This window comes from Pundamilia nyererei, unplaced genomic scaffold, assembly GCF_000239375.1.
Source record: "Pundamilia nyererei isolate P.nyererei 1_Seehausen unplaced genomic scaffold, PunNye1.0 scaffold00174, whole genome shotgun sequence".
NCBI classification, from domain to species: Eukaryota; Metazoa; Chordata; class Actinopteri; order Cichliformes; family Cichlidae; genus Pundamilia; species Pundamilia nyererei.
The window spans coordinates 162098-180513 of record NW_005187575.1 but is presented as its reverse complement, the minus strand read 5'-3'; the positions used below and the strand labels follow the sequence as shown (position 1 = coordinate 180513).

Sequence of the window (18416 nt, the reverse complement as noted above, 5' to 3'; positions counted from 1 at the left end):
TCATGTGGTGCATTTTCCATTGTTATACCTCTCTGACCTGTCTTTCCCATGTGATGTTTTGTGTAATGTATGTATGGTTGGAGGGTAAGATGGTGCCGCTATTGCATGCAATAGGTCAGCAGCCTTATGAAATTTCCCCTTGTGGGACTAATAAAGGTATATCAATTTAATTCAATTCAAAATAAGAGTAACGGGGTTGTGCAGTAGTAAATTGATCACATTTTTAACGTGGATGGATGCAAACTACTTCTTTTTAAAAAAGAATTATCTATTTTTGGACAAAGTGACAAAATACAGGTACAGCATAGCACAGTCTATAGATGACAGATTCATGGCTACTACCTTAAATGATGCCTGGGTGTAGATGTTGTTTCATTTTTTTCCTCTGTCCTGTCTGTCATTCATTCTTGCAGACTCTCATCATGTTCACAGAGGTCCTACTTGCTCTGGTGATTGGTGGACTGATCTACTTCCTGGTTCAGAGGAGTAAGAATCAGGTCCTAACAACAGAGGATGGCTGGTGGGGTTCTGGAGCACCCCGTGATGCTGGGGAGGACGACACTATCCGCTCCTTCAGGGTAACCACCAGCGATCAAGAGCTGGAGGTTAGCTTTCCTCTCAGTTGGTCACACAGGATAGATGGTGCATTTGCTGCTGAGAAATTCCACCTCGCACAAATAGACTTGTACATCTTCTCTTATTTCTTGTCAGGACCTCTACAGGAGGATTGATCTGACTCGTCCTTTTCCCTCACTGGAGGACAGCCAGTTTAATTATGGCTTCAACTCGCAGTACCTGCAGAAGGTGGTGTCTTACTGGAGAAATGAGTTTGACTGGAGGAAGCAGGTCGACAAGCTCAACCAGTACCCTCACTTCAAAACCAAGATTGAGGGTGAGACTAAGCTGCCACATTCATGAAGAAGAATACTGTTGGTTGTCTCTAACCTGTTAAAAATCTGTCCAGGCATTGATATCCATTACCTGCATGTGAAACCCAAAAAGGTGCTAGAAGGGACGAGTGCTGTTCCACTGATTATGGTCCATGGCTGGCCTGGCTCCTTCTATGAGTTCTATGGATTGATCCCTCTGCTCACAGACCTGTCAAACCCACACAACCTCGTGTTTGAGGTGGTGTGTCCCTCCATTCCAGGGTATGGCTTCTCTGAAGCACCACATAAAAAAGGTGAGCCTGGGATTTCTTTACTTTGGCCACATTATCCCATCGTCACTGTTGTAACAGTATCACTAGAGTCTTTTATCATGGTCAAAGACTTTAAAATAACCATATTTGTTGAAGGGGAAATAAAAAAAACTACTTGTATTAACAAGTTGGGTGCAGGGTAGTATTTTTGTTCATTGGTAAACCCTAAGCAGTCACAAAGTGTACAAAGGACATTAAATACACAAAACAGCGTAAATCCAGGTTGACCCTAATAAGCTAAGTAAGAAAGAAGGGACCTTCATCATCTTCCTATCCCAGACCCTGGAGAGGTCGCAGAGTGAAAAAATAAGAAATCAGGCACTTTTTCATATGTGCACACATGCTGCTTCTCCACTGTGTCTCTCAACTGTAGTGGTTGGACTGCAGATGGTGGCAGCAGTACTCGCCAATTTTAGTGTAGTGCCTCATGAACCTCCTGCACAGCTAGATTGGAGTTGCCCTTTAGCTCACAGCTGAGCTCCAGATGTTAAATGTTGCAGTTGGTCTGACTGTAAGGATGAGATCCTCTCTGGAGACGCAGCTGATTCATATCAGTTATCACGATTAGATCAGAGAGACCTGGCCAGTGAGCCAGCTGGTAGAGAAAACAGGGTGGTCAGTGGTTAGCAGCACTAAAATAAATGTTGGAATTCACCATTAGTAAAGTCAGTGTGAAGGAAATGCAAGAATGCTGCGTTTTCTAACACTGCCTCCATGTGAACAGGTTTTGATTCGGTATGCGCGGCTCGTATCTTCCACAAACTGATGAAGCGTCTGGGTTTCCAGCAGTACTACGCTCACGGTGGAGACTGGGGCTGGTTGGTCACCACCAACATGGCTCAGCTGGAACCCAAGTATGTGATACAAGAGCTACACCAAATGTACTGGGTATAAATGACGTCTTATTGAGAAATATTACACCAAATTCTGAGCATGGCGATAGTTTTCTGTAGTATACTTGTTCAAAGAACAGTAGACCTCTGTGAGGCATGCAAACATTTTTGTATTTCTGGACATCTTTTTTGTAAGCAGTTTTTTTTTTTTTTTTTTTTTTGCTTCGCCCCCAGAACTGTCAAAGGCTTGCATTTGAACTTTGCCCCGCCCTCCAAACCAGGGCTGTCCATGGCTTTGTCCATGATGCTTGGCCGGCACTTCCCTAAGCTGTTTGGCTTCACTGACTTTGATATTCAGCGATTATTTCCCTGCATGGAGAAACTGGTGGTAGAATCCATCAAAGAGACTGGCTACATGCATATCCAGGCCACCAAGCCTGACACTGTGGGTAAGAACTTGGAGAAGATGGTTTCAAGCAGCATAACCCAGTTCAAGTCTGACTGGGGAGCTTGGTTGCATTTTCCTTTACTTAATATACTTCTAATCTCCCTTCAAATTATTTTATTTGCTCAAGATTCCTAAAATATTTTGTGTACATTGAATTATATTTTACTTTCTGACCCTTGAGGTCGAGGGCTGAGTGACTCTCCAGTGGGTCTAGCTGCCTACATTCTGGAGAAGTTCTCCACATGGACGAGCCATGACTTCAGGAACCTGGATGACGGAGGACTCACACGGTGAATACAGCAGAATATTAGAATATGTCCCACTAATATTAGTGGAACCCCACCCCAACTGGTGGGAGCAGATGGTTGCCCCTCACCTGAGCCTGGTTGTGCTGGAGTTTTCTTCCTGTTAAAAGGGAGCTTTTCCTTCCCACTGTTGCCAAAGTGCTTGCTCATAGGGGGTCGTCTGATTGTTGGCGTTTTCTCTGTATGTATTATTGTAGGGTCTACCTTACAAAATAAAGCACCTTGAGGCGACTGGTGTTGTGATTTGGTGCTGTATAAATAAAATTGGATTGAAGGTTATAAGAAGTTGTGAACTTGAGTAGTAGCATGCGTATTAGCAGTGCTGTCTATTCTGAAATAGGCTTGTTTCCTTAGTTTTTCAGTTGTCAGTAGTCTTATATCAGTGGGGTCATGTGTTGCAGGAAGTTCTCTCTAGATGACCTGCTGACAAACGTCATGATCTATTGGACCTCTGGCTGCATTATCTCCTCCATGAGGTTCTACAAGGAAAACTTTGGCCAAGGTCTTGATGCTCCACATGCAAAGTAAGTGAGAACATATGCCAAATTCCCATAAAGCACATCAGCAACATCTTATTGGTTGAAAGGTGTTTGTTGTTAACAGTCTTCAACAGCTCTGTGCCACCCAACTTTGTCATTTAAAAACCTAATTTTGAAATATTCAGAATGACTGACTTGTTTAGTAAAATCTAATGCTGATTCACAACTGTCACCGTCTCCTCCCAGGATACCAGTCTATGTCCCCACGGGTTTCGCCTGCTTCCCCAACGAGTTGATGCACACGCCCAGGCTGTGGGTCAAACAGAAGTACCGTAAACTTGTGACCTTTACTCCCATGGACCGCGGTGGTCATTTTGCTGCTATGGAAGAGCCCCAGCTGATGGCAGAGGACATCCAGAAGTTCACAAAGATTGTGGAAGGGAAGGTGAAAGAGTAGAGGGTGGACTGACAAATACAGAAGTATGAATAGACATCAGCTGGGACAAAGTTCTGAGCAGTAAGTGGACATAGTTCATCTAGAATCAGAGTCTAAGCTTTGTATTTCTTATCTGAAGTGGATTCTGTAAGATAGGATAGCTCTCTAAGTGACACTATGATAAAGTCATATGCAGTGTTAATGGTGAAATAATGAGTGGTGACTGAAATTGAAAATTTGTTGAGAGGTTGGGTTACTATGAAAATCACAGCTTGTTTTCAATCTACTGTTTAGAATTTAAGGCTACACCTTTCATTCTTAAACTTGCAGTTTATTTTTATGAAATTTATGGAAAAGTTGGATGTAGTCTCTGGTGAAAACTAGAGCTTAAACCTGCATTCTTGCTAAAGGCCAGCAGGGGGTGGCAAATCTGATTAAAGAAATGATCCTGGTTGTATAGAAGTCTATGGAAAAACTGCACAGCTTGTCACTTGATACATGCACTCAGTAAAAACTTTACTGATAGGCTTTTGGTGTCAACTGAAGGTTTCATGTCTTGTTAAATATAAAATGATAGCATCTTTGCATTCTCTTTGATCTACTTGGAGTAAAGTAGGTAACAAAACAAGGTAAAATCGCACAGCTGCAATAATGATTGTGCAGAGTCTCTCAGTTTCTCAGTCAGATTTACCCTGCCCCATGATGTCTGGTTTAAAAACACCAAGATGGCAATAGTTGCGAGGTTGAAGTCAAGGTTTAAAATAGCTACAAAGTAGTGGGTGATGTGACAGTGGTTGGATCCATCTTTAATGTCTGTGATGTCTCAGTCGTCCAGGTCATCGTAGTCTAAGGAGCTTGGAAAGAAAAGCGTCTTTCTGCAACTTCCCACTCCATGAATCCAGGGGTCCGTTCACTAGTTTCTAACTTCCTTACAGCATTTCTCAGCCTCGTAGTTGTTAGAACAGTTTCTAAGCAGCTGCAGATGGGAGGTTAGGGGGCACATGGTGGGATTGTGTTGACAGCATAAACAAGGTGCCAGGCATTCCTCTGACTGATAGCACAAAACCTCTGCACTTAAGCCACAACAATAATAACACTTGATTGCCTTAAAGCTTCAGGTTATGTTTTAATTTTTTTTTTCAGAGTCATTTAAAACTAACTTGGAAGTTGAAAACCTTTGAAGTCAGACGTCTGTTGAGACATTCCACAACTTCTTACGCAGATGATCCTTTACTGCCTTGGAGTTACTTGCCAGGGTCTGTAACATGCATCAGATTTACATCTTGTGTCAGTTAGCTTTTGATTGGCGGCAGTTTACCCCACCTTGATGTTGGTGCAAGTTAATTTAAAATATATATTTTACTATCATGACTAGAAATTCCTCATTCGAGGCCTAACAATATAGTGACAGTGCTGCAAAACGAGTTAAATCACAATCAGAGCTCCTGATGTCTCTTTAAGAGTTTCCTTGTATATCTGCTGTTGCCTTTAAAAGTCAATAAAGATGTCAAATTCAGAACAGTAAGTTGCAATTTTGTGTATGTTGCCTTTCCAAAATCACCAGACTGACCTCTGACTGCATTTTAAACCCAATAAAACTGACGCTGCTTTAAATTTCTGTATTTCAGTTTCAGTTTTTGACTCTCTGACACAGCTCCACTGCTAAAGACTCATTCTGAGAAGTATGTGTAAACTTTACTGTGTGTTTGCACGTTTCTGAAGTTTCTTCTGTGTAGAAATGTACGAATGCCACAGACCCAAACTGGCTCCCAGTCTGCAGCTCATTTTGCAGTTCTAGGATTCTGTAATTCAGACAATGTTTAAAATGTCCCACATGTCTACACAGTCTGGACGTGTGATAATTCAAGTTGTGGTTGGAAATGGTAGCTAATGGGAGTGTTGGTTACATTACCACTTTGTCCAAAATTAACTTTATTGTAATTGTGCATAAGATTTTATTATTTAACAAGTTGGAGGGCCTTTAAAAAGCTGTTATTCAAGGTGGTCTTTGGTTAAGATGTGAAGCCTGAAAACTGCAACCTGGGATTAAATATTTAACAGTTTGCAAACAAACTCAAAAGTCTGATACCTCCAGATATCAGACTAAATTATATATTTAGTTGTCAACAATGGGAAAACAAGTAGCCCAGATTGTTTTGTTTTATTCCAAATCCGTGCTTTTTGGCTAACACTGAGCTTCATTGTTTGTTGTAATTATAATTGTGTTCTTCAGTAAGCAACCCAAGTCCAAATGTCTTTGGCTCTAGTGGAATGGTTTTTTTTTTCACAAGTCACTCTGACCTCTTCAGAAAATATTTTAATCTTTCTGTGCTGCCAAAAGGTGTTCCTCCAGCCTCTGTGCATGAGTTTGTGTGTTCAGTATATTTCTTTGTATTGAAACGTTTTATCGTAGTTATAGTGTGTTTGTCTGAGGCCTGTATTCACCAGCTTGAGTGAGTTTCAGCAGAAAGCTTTCTAACTTTTCATTTCCATTCACATCATTTTCTAATGTAAAATGATCAGATTATGTAATCCGCTTTCTTAAACAGTCTTTTGTGTTTGTGGGATCTAATAAGTGAGTTATGCAGATGTGCTTGTCCAGCTTTGCATTATTAAAAAGCTTATCCAGTTCTGAGTTTCAGTAATCCAGACGAGGGCTGAAATGCTCCACATGCCTGCTGTGTCTGTTCTTGCTAACCAGCTTGGGTGACCTTTGCTGCGTGTCACGTGCTTCTCTGTGAGAATAAAACCTTTGAGCAAAAAGCCTCGGAGGCAGATTTTGATTTCAGGCTCAGTTCTCCGTTTCTTACATGGAATAGGAAGCTGAGCCTCACTACTAGGGTTGCCCAAGATTTTGGATTTGACAGCTCTGACTACCTTGCTAATCCTAAACACTTGCTGGTGTGATGTACAGCATTAGCTTGCCACAAAATCAGATTCATGACTGTTCAAGTCAAAAGTACTCCAAGGCCATAAATGTATTTCTCACTGCTCCGTTACATCCCATGTCGCGCTGCCCCAGAATTCTGTTTCCAGCTGTTAGCACAGCTTTGAGGTTCCCAAGGCCCCCACAGTGCCCTGGCTCAGGACACCCTCCCAGAGCAATACTCCCCCAGGCCTGACTGCCTGCCTGCCTGGAACTCTTGGCAACCAAGCAGCCATGGGAGGATCAGGATGACCGGGCGGCTGAGATAAGGACCACATGAAGTTCCCCACATTACCTCACCCGATAAGGAAACGAGCAGAGATTCACGGAAAGCCAGAGTGAGAGAGGGATAGAGACAGAGACGGTCAGAGTTGGGTGGATGGTGATTCGCAGAGAAGCAGCCCTTGTTTAAGGGTCTGGGTGGAACTGGTGTCCCACAGAAGTCTCATGAACTCTCCAGAGGAGCTTGGAGCTGCCTGCAGCGGGAAATCATCTCATTAATAACTTCATGAGATCAGATGAGCATTTCTGCTGTTCTTCACTTAACTAGTCACATCTCATATCCAGATTTGACTTCAAAAATGTGCTCACACTAGATGAAGGGATGATCTCAGATTTTGTTTTCTTTTGGGTCCAGCAAAGTACCTAGGAAAAGAAAGTATATCTCATAGCAATCTCCAGCACTGGAAAATAAAGCTTCATCCGTCCAATGAAAACACACTGAATGTAATTTAATTTCTCGAGACTTGAAGGGAATCTACTGCAGCACTTTGGCAGCACTCATGGCAGCGAATCCTCTGGAAGGTCTCATGTTGGTTGCAGAAAACCACCGGCTGGTTTCTGGTTGTGCAGCCGAGCCGCAGAGCCGGCAGCCTCTTTCGTCCCAGAGCCCAACCTCCCCGCATGGACACAAGCTGAGCGTACGCAGCAGTCGGGAGTCCAAGAAGTGGGTGAGTTTGAAATAATGCTCCAGGTTTTTTTTTTCCTCTTCTCAAATTCAAACATGACCCTGATTTTGCAGACAAATTATGCAATGCAGTGATTGATCACTTCCAGCAGCTGGTGGGAGAGTGCAAAACCTTTCTTGCATGATATGAAGAATTTCATGAGAACATCTAAAATATGTGTTTATTTAAAGTAGCCAAATATAGTCAGTATTTTTCTCAGCTGTGGCACAGCCTCATACAATGTGTGGAGGAGCTTCCCTCTTCTGAGGTCTGGTTCAATCAGTTTGTATTAACCGTAGTGACATGGAAACGCAGAGAAACCCAGACAATTAGAGAAGGGCGCTTGGAGAACAAACAAAGTAGTCACTGTGTCACCTTGTTGACTTACATGCGAGCGGCAGCGATCATGTGTGGATGTGTGCTGATGAAATATTTGTGAGCAGACTGCTTGGGTCTGTCCTGCAGGTTGACCTGTTTTCTTCTCCATTAATGCAGAACTTAAAGAGAGAGCAGCAGTGTTTTGTACACTGTCAGAGCAGCAATAATGCAGTCACAAAATCAGAACGCTTTTGTTTCTTTTAGTAATACTTGATAGTCAGTCTGCAGAAATGTCAGGTTCTCGGCGTGCTCTTTGCAGCAGGTACAATCAGTGTGCGGGTCCAGGTCAAACCCCGGTTCTGGTTGTGGGTCCGCGGTCCTGAACAGGGCGCTGAGGGCTCAGCACTCCCCGGAAAACGCAGCCCGAGAGAGGAGCAGAGTACGCAACCTGCGGCAGGCCTTTCACACTCTGCAGGTACAAAACACACACACTTGCCTCAGAGCTGTTACGTTACACTGCACTCTCAGTAGTTCTGCTGTACGCCCGTCTTTGGTGACGGCTGAAAAAGAGGCCGTCACAGCTGCTTCTCCCTTCTTTGCAGGCAGCTCTACCTTCAGTCCCACCTGACACCAAGCTCTCAAAGTTGGATGTTCTGGTTCTGGCTACTAACTACATAGCTCACCTGACAGAGACCCTAGACCAAGGAGGGATGCTAACGGAGCACACGGCCTCAAGGCCGGGTGGATACCTGCATCCTGTTAAGGTTAGAAAGTGACAGCTCACTGCCTTCCATGCTATGCCCATTATTGTCTTACTCACATATATTATACAACTTGAAGACTTGCTAATTGGCCATCACTAGTCAATAATCTGTTCACTGTGCCTGCGCAAAATACTTTTAGCTACAGTCGAGTAAAAGAGGTTTTCACAGGATTCTCTGCAGTTCCTAGATGCACCTTTAGCGCTTGTTAAAAAATTCAGGTGTTTGTTAACACAGTACCACGAAGTAAGAGCTATACTTCAGAATCTCCAGGCATCAGTTAGCATGTTAAATGTTAACGTTTGTCTCCGTAAGACTGAACAAGTGTGGCTTGTTCACACATTGAGTGTAATGAGCTGTTTCAAATATAGAATGTACAAAATTTCAGAATGTGTAGCTGTTCTTAGATTAAGCCTGTGATCAGACATCCAGCATGACTCTGGATAAATGTGTGTCTCTTCTCAGAAATGGCCCATGCGTTCTCTGCTCTACTGTGGGAGTGTGGGAGAGCTGCTGTCAGCCAGTCAGATGACTCCACCTGGACAGGACAGGACACACCCACTGAGCCCTACCTTAGAAGGAGACGATGAGTGAAAGCCTGTTTTATGCTGTTTTATATCTTTAATCGTAACCAGCTATTGGTAGCAAAGGAGACATCAAAAGACACTCATGTGCAGAGATGGGCAAATTTCAAAGGATGTGGTGCACCGCTGCTGACGTGGGCTTAAAGACGAGCAAGGCAGACATTTTTATGTTACATATAAACAATGATGTTTTTGTCAAATTACTTTTTAAAATCTAAATGCGGAAGTTAAATGAACTTTAATGAACCTGCAGCTAAGTTTTTACTTTCTGGTGTTGGATTTCTTTCTTTTAAATTAAATGTGGTCATGTGTCTTAAACAGAAAATAAAATGTGTTTGTGGAAAAAAAATCATATTCTCCCTGCAAGGAAGAGTCACCTGTTTGCTTTTTTTTTTTCTTTTTAAAAAAAATAAAGTCTACGTTTGTGAGGTTTTCCTACTTTATTATTTGAATGTGTGTGTGTGTGTGTGTGCGTGGGGGGGGGGTCTGATCACTGAGTGTTCATTACAGCAGTGCCACAGAATGTAACCGTTTACTTGCACTAGGACAGCAGCGACTCTTAACGGTTCACGCAGGTTCAATAATGTGTAGCGTAAGACCTCCTATATAACTCATCCCATCCATGCTCGACCTACCCCAGATGATCTCCTTGTAACATAAAAACACAGCGATTGTAATTATCAGAAATCACTCCAGAATAGCTCTGTGGTGTTTTTGAGCCTGTAGAGTTACTGAGCAGTAAAGTGAATATCACTGAAAATGTCCAGAGTGCCACCAGACCCCCACCAGCAGCTTGTTCACCGACCTTCCATCCCTCAACTTTTAAGTTTTAAGAGTTTTTAAGACTGCAGTAAACAGTAACGATGGAAAAGGATCCAGGTTGAATAGAAGTGAAATAAAGTTCTATTTATTATATGTTTTTGCTACAAAAATCACATGAATTCACTTTTATTTCTCCCCACCCCTATCCAGCTGCCCCACCAGTGAGGCCCACCCACAGTCTGATCGACACAGTTGTACAATACTGCAAAGACAAATCCAACAGTCCTCTGTTCATGTGACGAAATGTGACAACTACCAATTACAGTTTCAAATATAAATAAGTTGTTTATGGGAAGCTCCTATTTGGAGACTTTAGCAACTGGTGATCTGTTCAGGTTCATGCACAGCTGGACTTACTTCAAACTAAATCATTCCAGTCTGTTGTAAGCAGTGACAGGTGCACTGGGGTCATCACACAGTTAAAAAAAGACGTTTGGTAAGAGAGAAGCTGATGTCGTATATCTGTTTGCGCCTTGAACCCCCCCAGAAAAAACAAAACAAAACAAATGCAGCTAAAAAAAGGAAGGTGAAATTTCAGAATCGTTTATGGACGTTTTGGATCTTTTACTCTGGAGATTCAGCATCATATACTCTGTGTGCAATTATAATAACTTTATTTCTGACTAAAACCCAATCGTATGATATCCAAAGACATTCTCCCATAAAAAAAAACAACCTCCCCTGACATTAGTGTGCTGTGATTGAACAACGCTTTGAGATAAAAACACTCCCCACTTTTTTCACACTCAAGTCATATTTCACTGACTCATATTTGTGCTGAATGATCACGATGTCATTTTAAAAATAAGAACCTGAACCAGTAAGTCACGTGGATATGTTTGTCGGGTGTAGTACAGATGGGAGACAAGACTAACTGGAAGCGTCTCCCCCTTGAATAAAATGGGCTCAGCTCCAAAAGTAACAGCCCAACGTTCAAGGCTACTTCTATAAATCTGTCTGGGGCTGGCTGGGGGGGGGGGGGTCTCCTCGATTTCCCATGTGTAGCGATGACTAATTTGGAGCTGCCGCATTCTGACTACTACATCAGAGGTTATAGAGGGGCAAGCTGGACTATTTGGTAAAGCAACAACAACGTGAGTCTGTGAGTGTGCAAAAAAGTCAAAAAACAAACTCAAACCCTTGAAATGTTTTATTTAAGTTAGCCTGGAAACAGTGAATAATGACATGCTCATGCTGTTGTAGGAAAGTTTTTCTATCAACCGACATCAACACTTCCTTTTCTCTTTAAAGGACATGGACCACAGCTCTGAAAATGTCAAAAGTCTAATTTTATAAGTTTTTTTTTTTTTAAACCCACTGTTAACTTGTTTGATGCATGATGTAGTTTATTTAATTTTTTTGTAAAAAATAAATAAAGGCTAAAGTTTTTAGCCTTTATTGGTGCAGGATAATAGAAAGAAGAGCGCGAGCTCAAAGGAAGACCAGGGGAAGACACACAGCAAGTGAGCCTCTGCATTAGCCTTACAACCTGTGGCTCAACCCAGTGAGTTGAACCAAGACCTCCACAATGTCATTTCCACCTGAACTTCTTCAACTACTTTCAGGATTTTCACTTCCACTGACCACATCCAAAGTGACCCAACAACATATATCAGTGCTTGCACTTAAATGTCATCTATTTCAGAATGTATATTTTAACCACTGCTTCATTCAATTCAATTCAATTTTATTTATACAGCGCCAAATCACAACAACAGTTGCCTCGAGGCACTTTATACTGTAAGGTATACCCCACAATAATACATGCAGAGAAAAACCCAACAATCACATAACCCCCTATAAGCAAGCACATTGGCGACAGTGGGGAGGAAAAACTCCCTTTTAACAATAAGAATTCTCCGACAGAACCAGGCTCAGGGAGGGGCGGCCATCTGCGGTGACCGGTTCATAACTTCTAAAGTTTCCTAAATGCAGTCTGTTCTAGTTGTTGTTACTCCACCGTGATGGAGGTGTTGTGTTCTAAGCTTGCCTGTCCATAAATATCTTGAGAGAAGTTCTTCACAAAAGTTAAGGGGAAATGTACCAGTTTGCCACCCTTTCTTTCACCAACACCCTGTAAATGTTTGGACATGTAGTAAATAACTTGCTGTAGTTTAAAAAATAAAAAATAAAAAATTGTAATATGTGCAGAAGACTATTTGGCATTATCCCTCAGAAATAAGCAAGGCCTTCCCTGAAAAAACAGCATTTCATTATTATTGAGGCCTTCACAGATGAGCAAGTTACCAGAACCATATGCACTAATAACCCCCATAAAACCATAGGCTTTGAACTGTGCCCTGGCAACGAGCTGGGTGGTCTTTCTCCCCTCTAGCCCGAAGGACATGCCCATTATTTCCAAAGATGAACTCAGAGTGTAGCTGGTTAGCCCAGAGGACAGTTTTCCTACATCTCTTCAGTCCATTCATCCCTGGCTTTGGGCCTTTTGCAGTGTGTACAAGAAATTGCCTCTGTAATTTGATTCTTTTTTAGACTACGTGCTGTAGATGATGGCGTCCACAGATTGTTTGCTACATTATTATTAAAAAAGGTGAGATGTTCCAACTGCTGTCTTGTTTTTTGCCATCTCTGTCTGACCATTTTAAAAATGTGTTGCTGTTATCAATATCAGAATGAGCGTCAAACTCATAATTAGATTTTTTGGTTTTACAATATTTTCTCTTAAGTATGGACAGATGGGGCTAAAATAATTTTATTGGATTCTGTTCATTTATTATGTGTGAGTTTAGATGGTGTCCCATCTCTTCTGATGGTGGTTTTATCTTAGGTGTACTGATGGAACAACTCCATGTACAGGCCAGTGAGAGTCCTTAAAGTACACTCTGTATGTGTGTGTGTGTGTTTGTCCATGCTTCCTTCTAAAGACAGCTATTTATGCCTTTGGAAGAGCTTCAACAAAGTGTGTATCCAAAGTGTCTACCCCCTCACCGCCTCATGCTGGGAGATAATAGACATATTTTTACTATCTTGTGCTCATTATGGCCGGTACATGCTGATTACGGGCTCGATTTATGAAGCTCTGAGGCCACACTCCCCTTTACTTTGGCTGGACCTCTGCTGGAACTGTATGGAAGTCCAGGGAGATCACAATGAGCAGGAGGAGGAAGAAGATGAGTGGAGAGGAGGATGATGGAGTAGAAGGGAGGGTAGAGGAGAAGAGTGTGAGAGTAGAGAGAGTGGGATAAAAGATAAATACAGAACAAGAACAAAGGACAGGAGAAGAGAGCAAAAAAAATGGATAGGAAATAATAAGACAGGGAGATTTGGGGGGGGGGGTAGTAGAAGAAAAGCATGATGCTCTGCAATTATTCTTTTTTGCTTCAGCGTCTGCTTCTGGATCACATTTGATCAGTCTCAGATAACACAATGCTCAACTCAAAGTTATGCTTACAATTGAGCATAAGTGAATTATCACCAAGCTAAACTTGCAGGATTAATCCTGGATACATGATCTAATAATTAACAGGACATCTTTCATTCTCTTTAATTTTATATTTAGCTGTGCTTTTAACTTCCGCAGAGTTTTTCTGCGCTCAAACCAGCGTTCCTCCCTGTCCAGGATGTTACATCCTCATCACTGAAAGAGTGTCGACTGGCCTGTAGGTGTGAATAGACTGCAGAGTCCTGGCCTGAGGAGGTAGCTCTTCTGTGCTGTGCCATCCGCTTCGCCAGAGGTTGTTTGGTTTCCCTGATGTATGAATCCTGGCAATCCTCCTGGCACTTAACAGCGTACACTATGTTACTCTGTTTGTGTCGAGGGACCCGATCCTTGGGGTGGACCAATTTTTGGCGCAACGTGTTTTGGGGTTTAACAGCCACTGAGATGTGGTGTTTGGAAAAAATGCATCTCAACTGTTCCGATACTCCTGACACGTACGGGATCACTACAGGTTTTCGCTTAGTCAGCGCTTGTCCTTCTCTCCTGGATCGGCTGGAGCTTTCTTTTGGAGCCTTCCCAGCTTTGACAAAAGTCCAGCTGGGATAACCACATTTACTCAGGGCCTTCTTGATGTGCTGTTCTTCTGCTTCCCTGGCCGCTGTGTCTGTGGGGATGGTGTTCGCTCTATGTTGTAGCGTCCTGATGACACCCAGTTTATGCTCCAGTGGATGATGAGAGTCAGACCTTAAATACTGATCCGTATGCGTAGGTTTCCAGTACACATCAACTTTTAAATGTCCCCCATTACTGATGGAAATCTCACAGTCTAAAAAGGCTAACCTGCCACTTTTCATATCCTCCCTGGTGAATTTGATGTGTTGATCCACCGAGTTAATGTGATCCGTGAATTGTGGTACGTCGTGAGATTTGATTTTCACCCAGGTGTCATCCACATACCTGAACCAGTGACTTGGTGGTTTTCCAGGGTAGGACAACAGAACCCTTTTTTCCACTTCTTCCATGTACAAATTGGCCACGATGGGTGAAACTGGGGAACCCATGGCACACCCATGTTTCTGCCTGTAGTACTGACCCCTGTTTGTGAAGTAGGTTGAACGAAGACACAGTTCCACAAGCAAACACACTTAGTCGATGCTGAGAGTGGTCCTGTTGCTGAGGATGGGGTCATCCTGTAATCTCTTACGAACTACCTCCAACACTTCCGTGACTGGGATGCAAGTGAAGAGAGATGTAACGGCGTACGAAACAATTGTTTCATTTGCCTCCGTAATGACATCTCTCACCTTCTCAATGAAATCCAGGGTGTTTGATGTATTTTCATGTACTTTCATGTTTATGTATCTTCAGTAAACCATACAGACTTGGTGTAGATTCCCCTGGGTATAGCCTGTGGTACGAGGTCCGGTCAATAGCATTGTCTCGTTCTAACTGTTTCAGACAATATATCACCCTCTTCCTGTAACCACTTCCTGGGTATTGTTTCAGGGGGTCATAAGTATTTTCATCACTGAGCAGTGACAACATTTTCTCATGATAGTCTTTCTGGTTTAGCAATACTGTGCACCCACCCTTGTCTGTCGGAAGGATGATAATGTTGTTGTTATTACTAAGTGATGTGAGTGTCTTCCTCTTCTCCATGCTGATGTTGGATGCTGGGGGCTTTGCATTGCTGAGACAGGCCAAAACCTTTGTCCGTAGTTGCTCTGCTTCCACTTCTGCAATATTGTTGTTTCAAATTGCTGTTTCTGTGGCTGTGATCAGTTCCACTAGCGGGATTTGTCTTGGCGTGACAGCAAAATTCAGCCCTTTAGCAAGGATGTTTTTCTCTGTTTGGGTGAGCTGTCTGTCAGACAAATTCTTCACCCACTTGTTCACATCCTCGGTGTCGCATCCTTCTCTCTTCTGGCCATTGAGGACACTCTCTGTATTTTGCTGTGGTTCCTGACGTACAACAAGTAAGTCAAACTTCCTTTGTTGCCTGGTTTTAGACTTTTTGTGCTGTGCTAGACGAGCCTTCTCAGTGAAATCAAACACCTTTTTAAGAGTACTTTCATCTAGAAGAATCGTAAGTCTTTGTCAGATCCACTCCTCGTGAGATTAAGCAGCTGGTGCTGTGCCCTCTGGAGGATTTTTGTTGCCCGGAAGCCTTTAACTGAAGAGCTCATTTGCAGACTTTTAGGAGTAATCCTGTATTGTCTGCATCTGAGGCTGAATCTCAGGTGGTTTCTGCAATCCACATTCTTACATGCTGTTTGCTCATACTGACGTACAAGCTTTAGGCAGTCCTTGCCAAAGTGGGTTAAAATGTCTTGATGCATTCTCAATCATCCAGGTAAGTAAATCTCCAAAAGATGATTCTGTTCGTCTGGACGTTTTCAGGGGGAGAAACGCTTCGTCACTCATTCAAGTGACTTCTTCAGTCTCAGCTGACACTTATGGCCATTGATCAGTGGTCTTTGGTCAGTGGTTGTTGATCAATGATCGTGAGAATTTGCATAATCATGTTGAAGGAACTGACCTCCCAGCCCATTGTTCTTTCAGTGGGCTGGTTTCAGTCATTATGCAAATGTACTGTTTATAAGATTGGCAAAACCTGCAGTCAGCTGAGGTTGAAGAAGTCACTTGGATGAGTGACGAAACATTTCTCCTACTGAAAACGCTACGTCCAGATGAACAGAATCAACTTTTGGAGATGATTCACCTCAGGATCTTCTTGATGCATTCTCAGTTTTTAAGGATAAGCTTAACATGTCTGTCAGTGCTGTTTTTTTCTAGCCACGTACATAAAATGCGATTAGTCAGGATACAGATGTCCTCCCCAGCCACTATACTGAAATGCAGTGGGGGAGCACATCAGCTTCCACAAACTGCAAACTGGGTTTTTTCTACCAAATAACCTCCCAAATTACAGACTGTACCTTTAAGCTGAAAGGCTCAGTAAGGCATGTCAGTAAGTACTGAGAGTATAAGCCTTATCAAACTAAGAGCTGCAGCTAAACTTTATGACTTAATGAGGCTTAATATCAGCTGAGATAATGAGATCCAGAAAAACGCCTATCACATAGCAATACTTAGACCAGCCGTCCCCAACCCCCGGGCCTCGGACCGGTACCGGTCCGTGAGTCGTTTGGTACCGGGCCGCGAGAGTTGAGGCTCAGGTGTGAAATGTATGGTTTTCAGGGTTTTTATCGGTTTTCAGCGTTATTTTGTTATCGTTTTTATCGTTAACTCTGTTTTCCTGGGTCTTTTCACATGTGTTATGAATAAATCTTCTTTTTTTCGGTACCGGTACTAGTTTTATTTTGCTGTATTTATCCGCGACACCTTAATAAAGGCCGGTCCATGAAAATATTGTCGGGCATAAACCGGTCTGTGGCGCAAAAAAGGTTGGAGACCGCTGACTTAGACCATGTAATAACCAACTAAGCCAACACCAGACAACTTAGTAAACCATGAGTCGAAAGCAGGCCAAAACACCAAGCTTACTCGCATTACACAATAATTTTAGCCAACTACATACAAGCTGCTCTGAACAGAAAGTGTGCCCTGTTCATACTTTGTGTAAGGAGAGTCCTGTGTGTCAGTGTGCCAAGAGACTTTTTTATTGTTGTTTGATGAATCCACACACCAGCAAAGATATGGCATCTTGGAAGAGTTTCCTGGAAACTGCTGAACTAAAAGAGGCATGCAGCTGCAGAACAACAGGCTATATTTCTTTGTGCCCAGTCTGAGAGCTGGAGCTGTAAATTAAAGCTTTTGTTTTTATGTGCAGCCAGTTCCATACCCAAAGGCTGTATCTGTATGTAATTTTCATTTCTTTCATACTCAACGCAAATTGTCATGTTCAGATCTATGAAACAGAACATATGTGCAAAGTTTAGAGATTTCATAATTTTGTTTCACTCAATGTTATAAATGTTCTTTTCAAGATATATTTATTGAGCAGTTCACGTTTGTATGACAATGGAATTTACAGAATCAGATAGTAGCTCTGTTATTTTGTATATTTTGTACATTAAGATTACATAGCAAAACAAAATATAACAAAACATGACTTAATATGATACAATACCCTCCCACGCGCCCACAACCCCAGTCCCAGTCCCAGCTAGTTTGTCATAATGAGAAGCCAAAAAACTATAACATGGTTATAGCTGCAGAAATGTAGAGGTGCTCAAATTTTACTGAAAGAGGAGAATCTGTCAGAAAGAGTATCTCATATTTGTTCCACATGTAATGTATTTGCAAGGTCATTAAGCCAGAGCTTTAAAGAGGGTGCATCTCTCTTCTTCCAGTGAGTGAGAATAAGTTTCTTTCCGAAGAATTTGAGACATTGAATCAAAGATGTCGACTCAATATTTTTTAACCTTGGGACAAAAAACAAAACTGTGGCAACATATCTTCAGTTGGGGAGCATTTCTCGCAGATAGGTTACATAAAATATACCCTGAAGGTCTCTCCTTTCTCTTGAAAAGTGTAGACGATGTAGAGCTTTAAATGGAATCAAAGCTCTACATCGTCTACACGATGCATTGCATGCATTGTAGGAGCATTTATGGATATTCTGCAAACCTTCTTCCTCTTGAATGTCTGTGGTTGCGATATCTTCCAGATCCCTCAGGTCATCTGGATCCGGTCTTTTATCAGTTCCCAGAGTCAGAACCAGACACGGAGAAGCTGCATTCAGCTTTTATGCTCCTTATATCTGGAACAAACTCCCAGAAAGCCTCAGATCAGCTGAAACACTCAGTTTATTTAAATCCAGGTTGAAGACTCACCTGTTCTCAGCTGCATTTGAATAAAACACCAAATCCACAATTTTAAGCTTAAATTTCAAAACTTACACTAACTACTGATCTTATCTATTTCTGATTTTATCTGTTTTGATTTTATCTGTTTTGATTTTATATACTGTTTTGTTTGTTTGTTAAGCTT

General features: G+C 42.2%; 2 protein-coding genes across 3 annotated transcripts in view; both read left to right on the top strand.

The window, feature by feature from the left end:
* The window catches only part of ephx1 (epoxide hydrolase 1, microsomal (xenobiotic)), a 16088-nt gene extending 10772 nt beyond the window's left edge, over positions 1–5316 (top strand). The window contains exons 2-9 of the mRNA XM_005746161.1: positions 414–605; positions 712–892; positions 965–1183; positions 1926–2055; positions 2269–2483; positions 2664–2772; positions 3189–3311; positions 3513–5316. Of these exons, the coding sequence (XP_005746218.1) occupies positions 423–605; positions 712–892; positions 965–1183; positions 1926–2055; positions 2269–2483; positions 2664–2772; positions 3189–3311; positions 3513–3723 (1371 nt within the window). The 5' untranslated portion in view covers positions 414–422 and the 3' untranslated portion in view covers positions 3724–5316. The remainder of the gene's footprint in view (positions 1–413; positions 606–711; positions 893–964; positions 1184–1925; positions 2056–2268; positions 2484–2663; positions 2773–3188; positions 3312–3512) is intronic.
* Positions 5317–6189: 873 nt separating this feature from the next.
* tcf23 (transcription factor 23) lies at positions 6190–9659 on the top strand. 2 transcript variants are annotated; one of them, XM_005746160.1, is made up of 4 exons: positions 6190–7578; positions 8216–8368; positions 8496–8657; positions 9120–9659. In XM_005746160.1, the coding sequence occupies exons 1-4, from the start codon at positions 7411–7413 to the stop codon at positions 9246–9248; spliced, it is 612 nt and encodes a 203-aa protein (XP_005746217.1). In that variant the 5' UTR covers positions 6190–7410; the 3' UTR covers positions 9249–9659. The 2 variants fall into 2 exon arrangements, with proteins under 2 accessions (XP_005746217.1, XP_005746216.1); XM_005746159.1 differs by having other exon boundaries at positions 8213–8368.
* The last annotated feature ends 8757 nt before the right edge of the window (positions 9660–18416 follow it).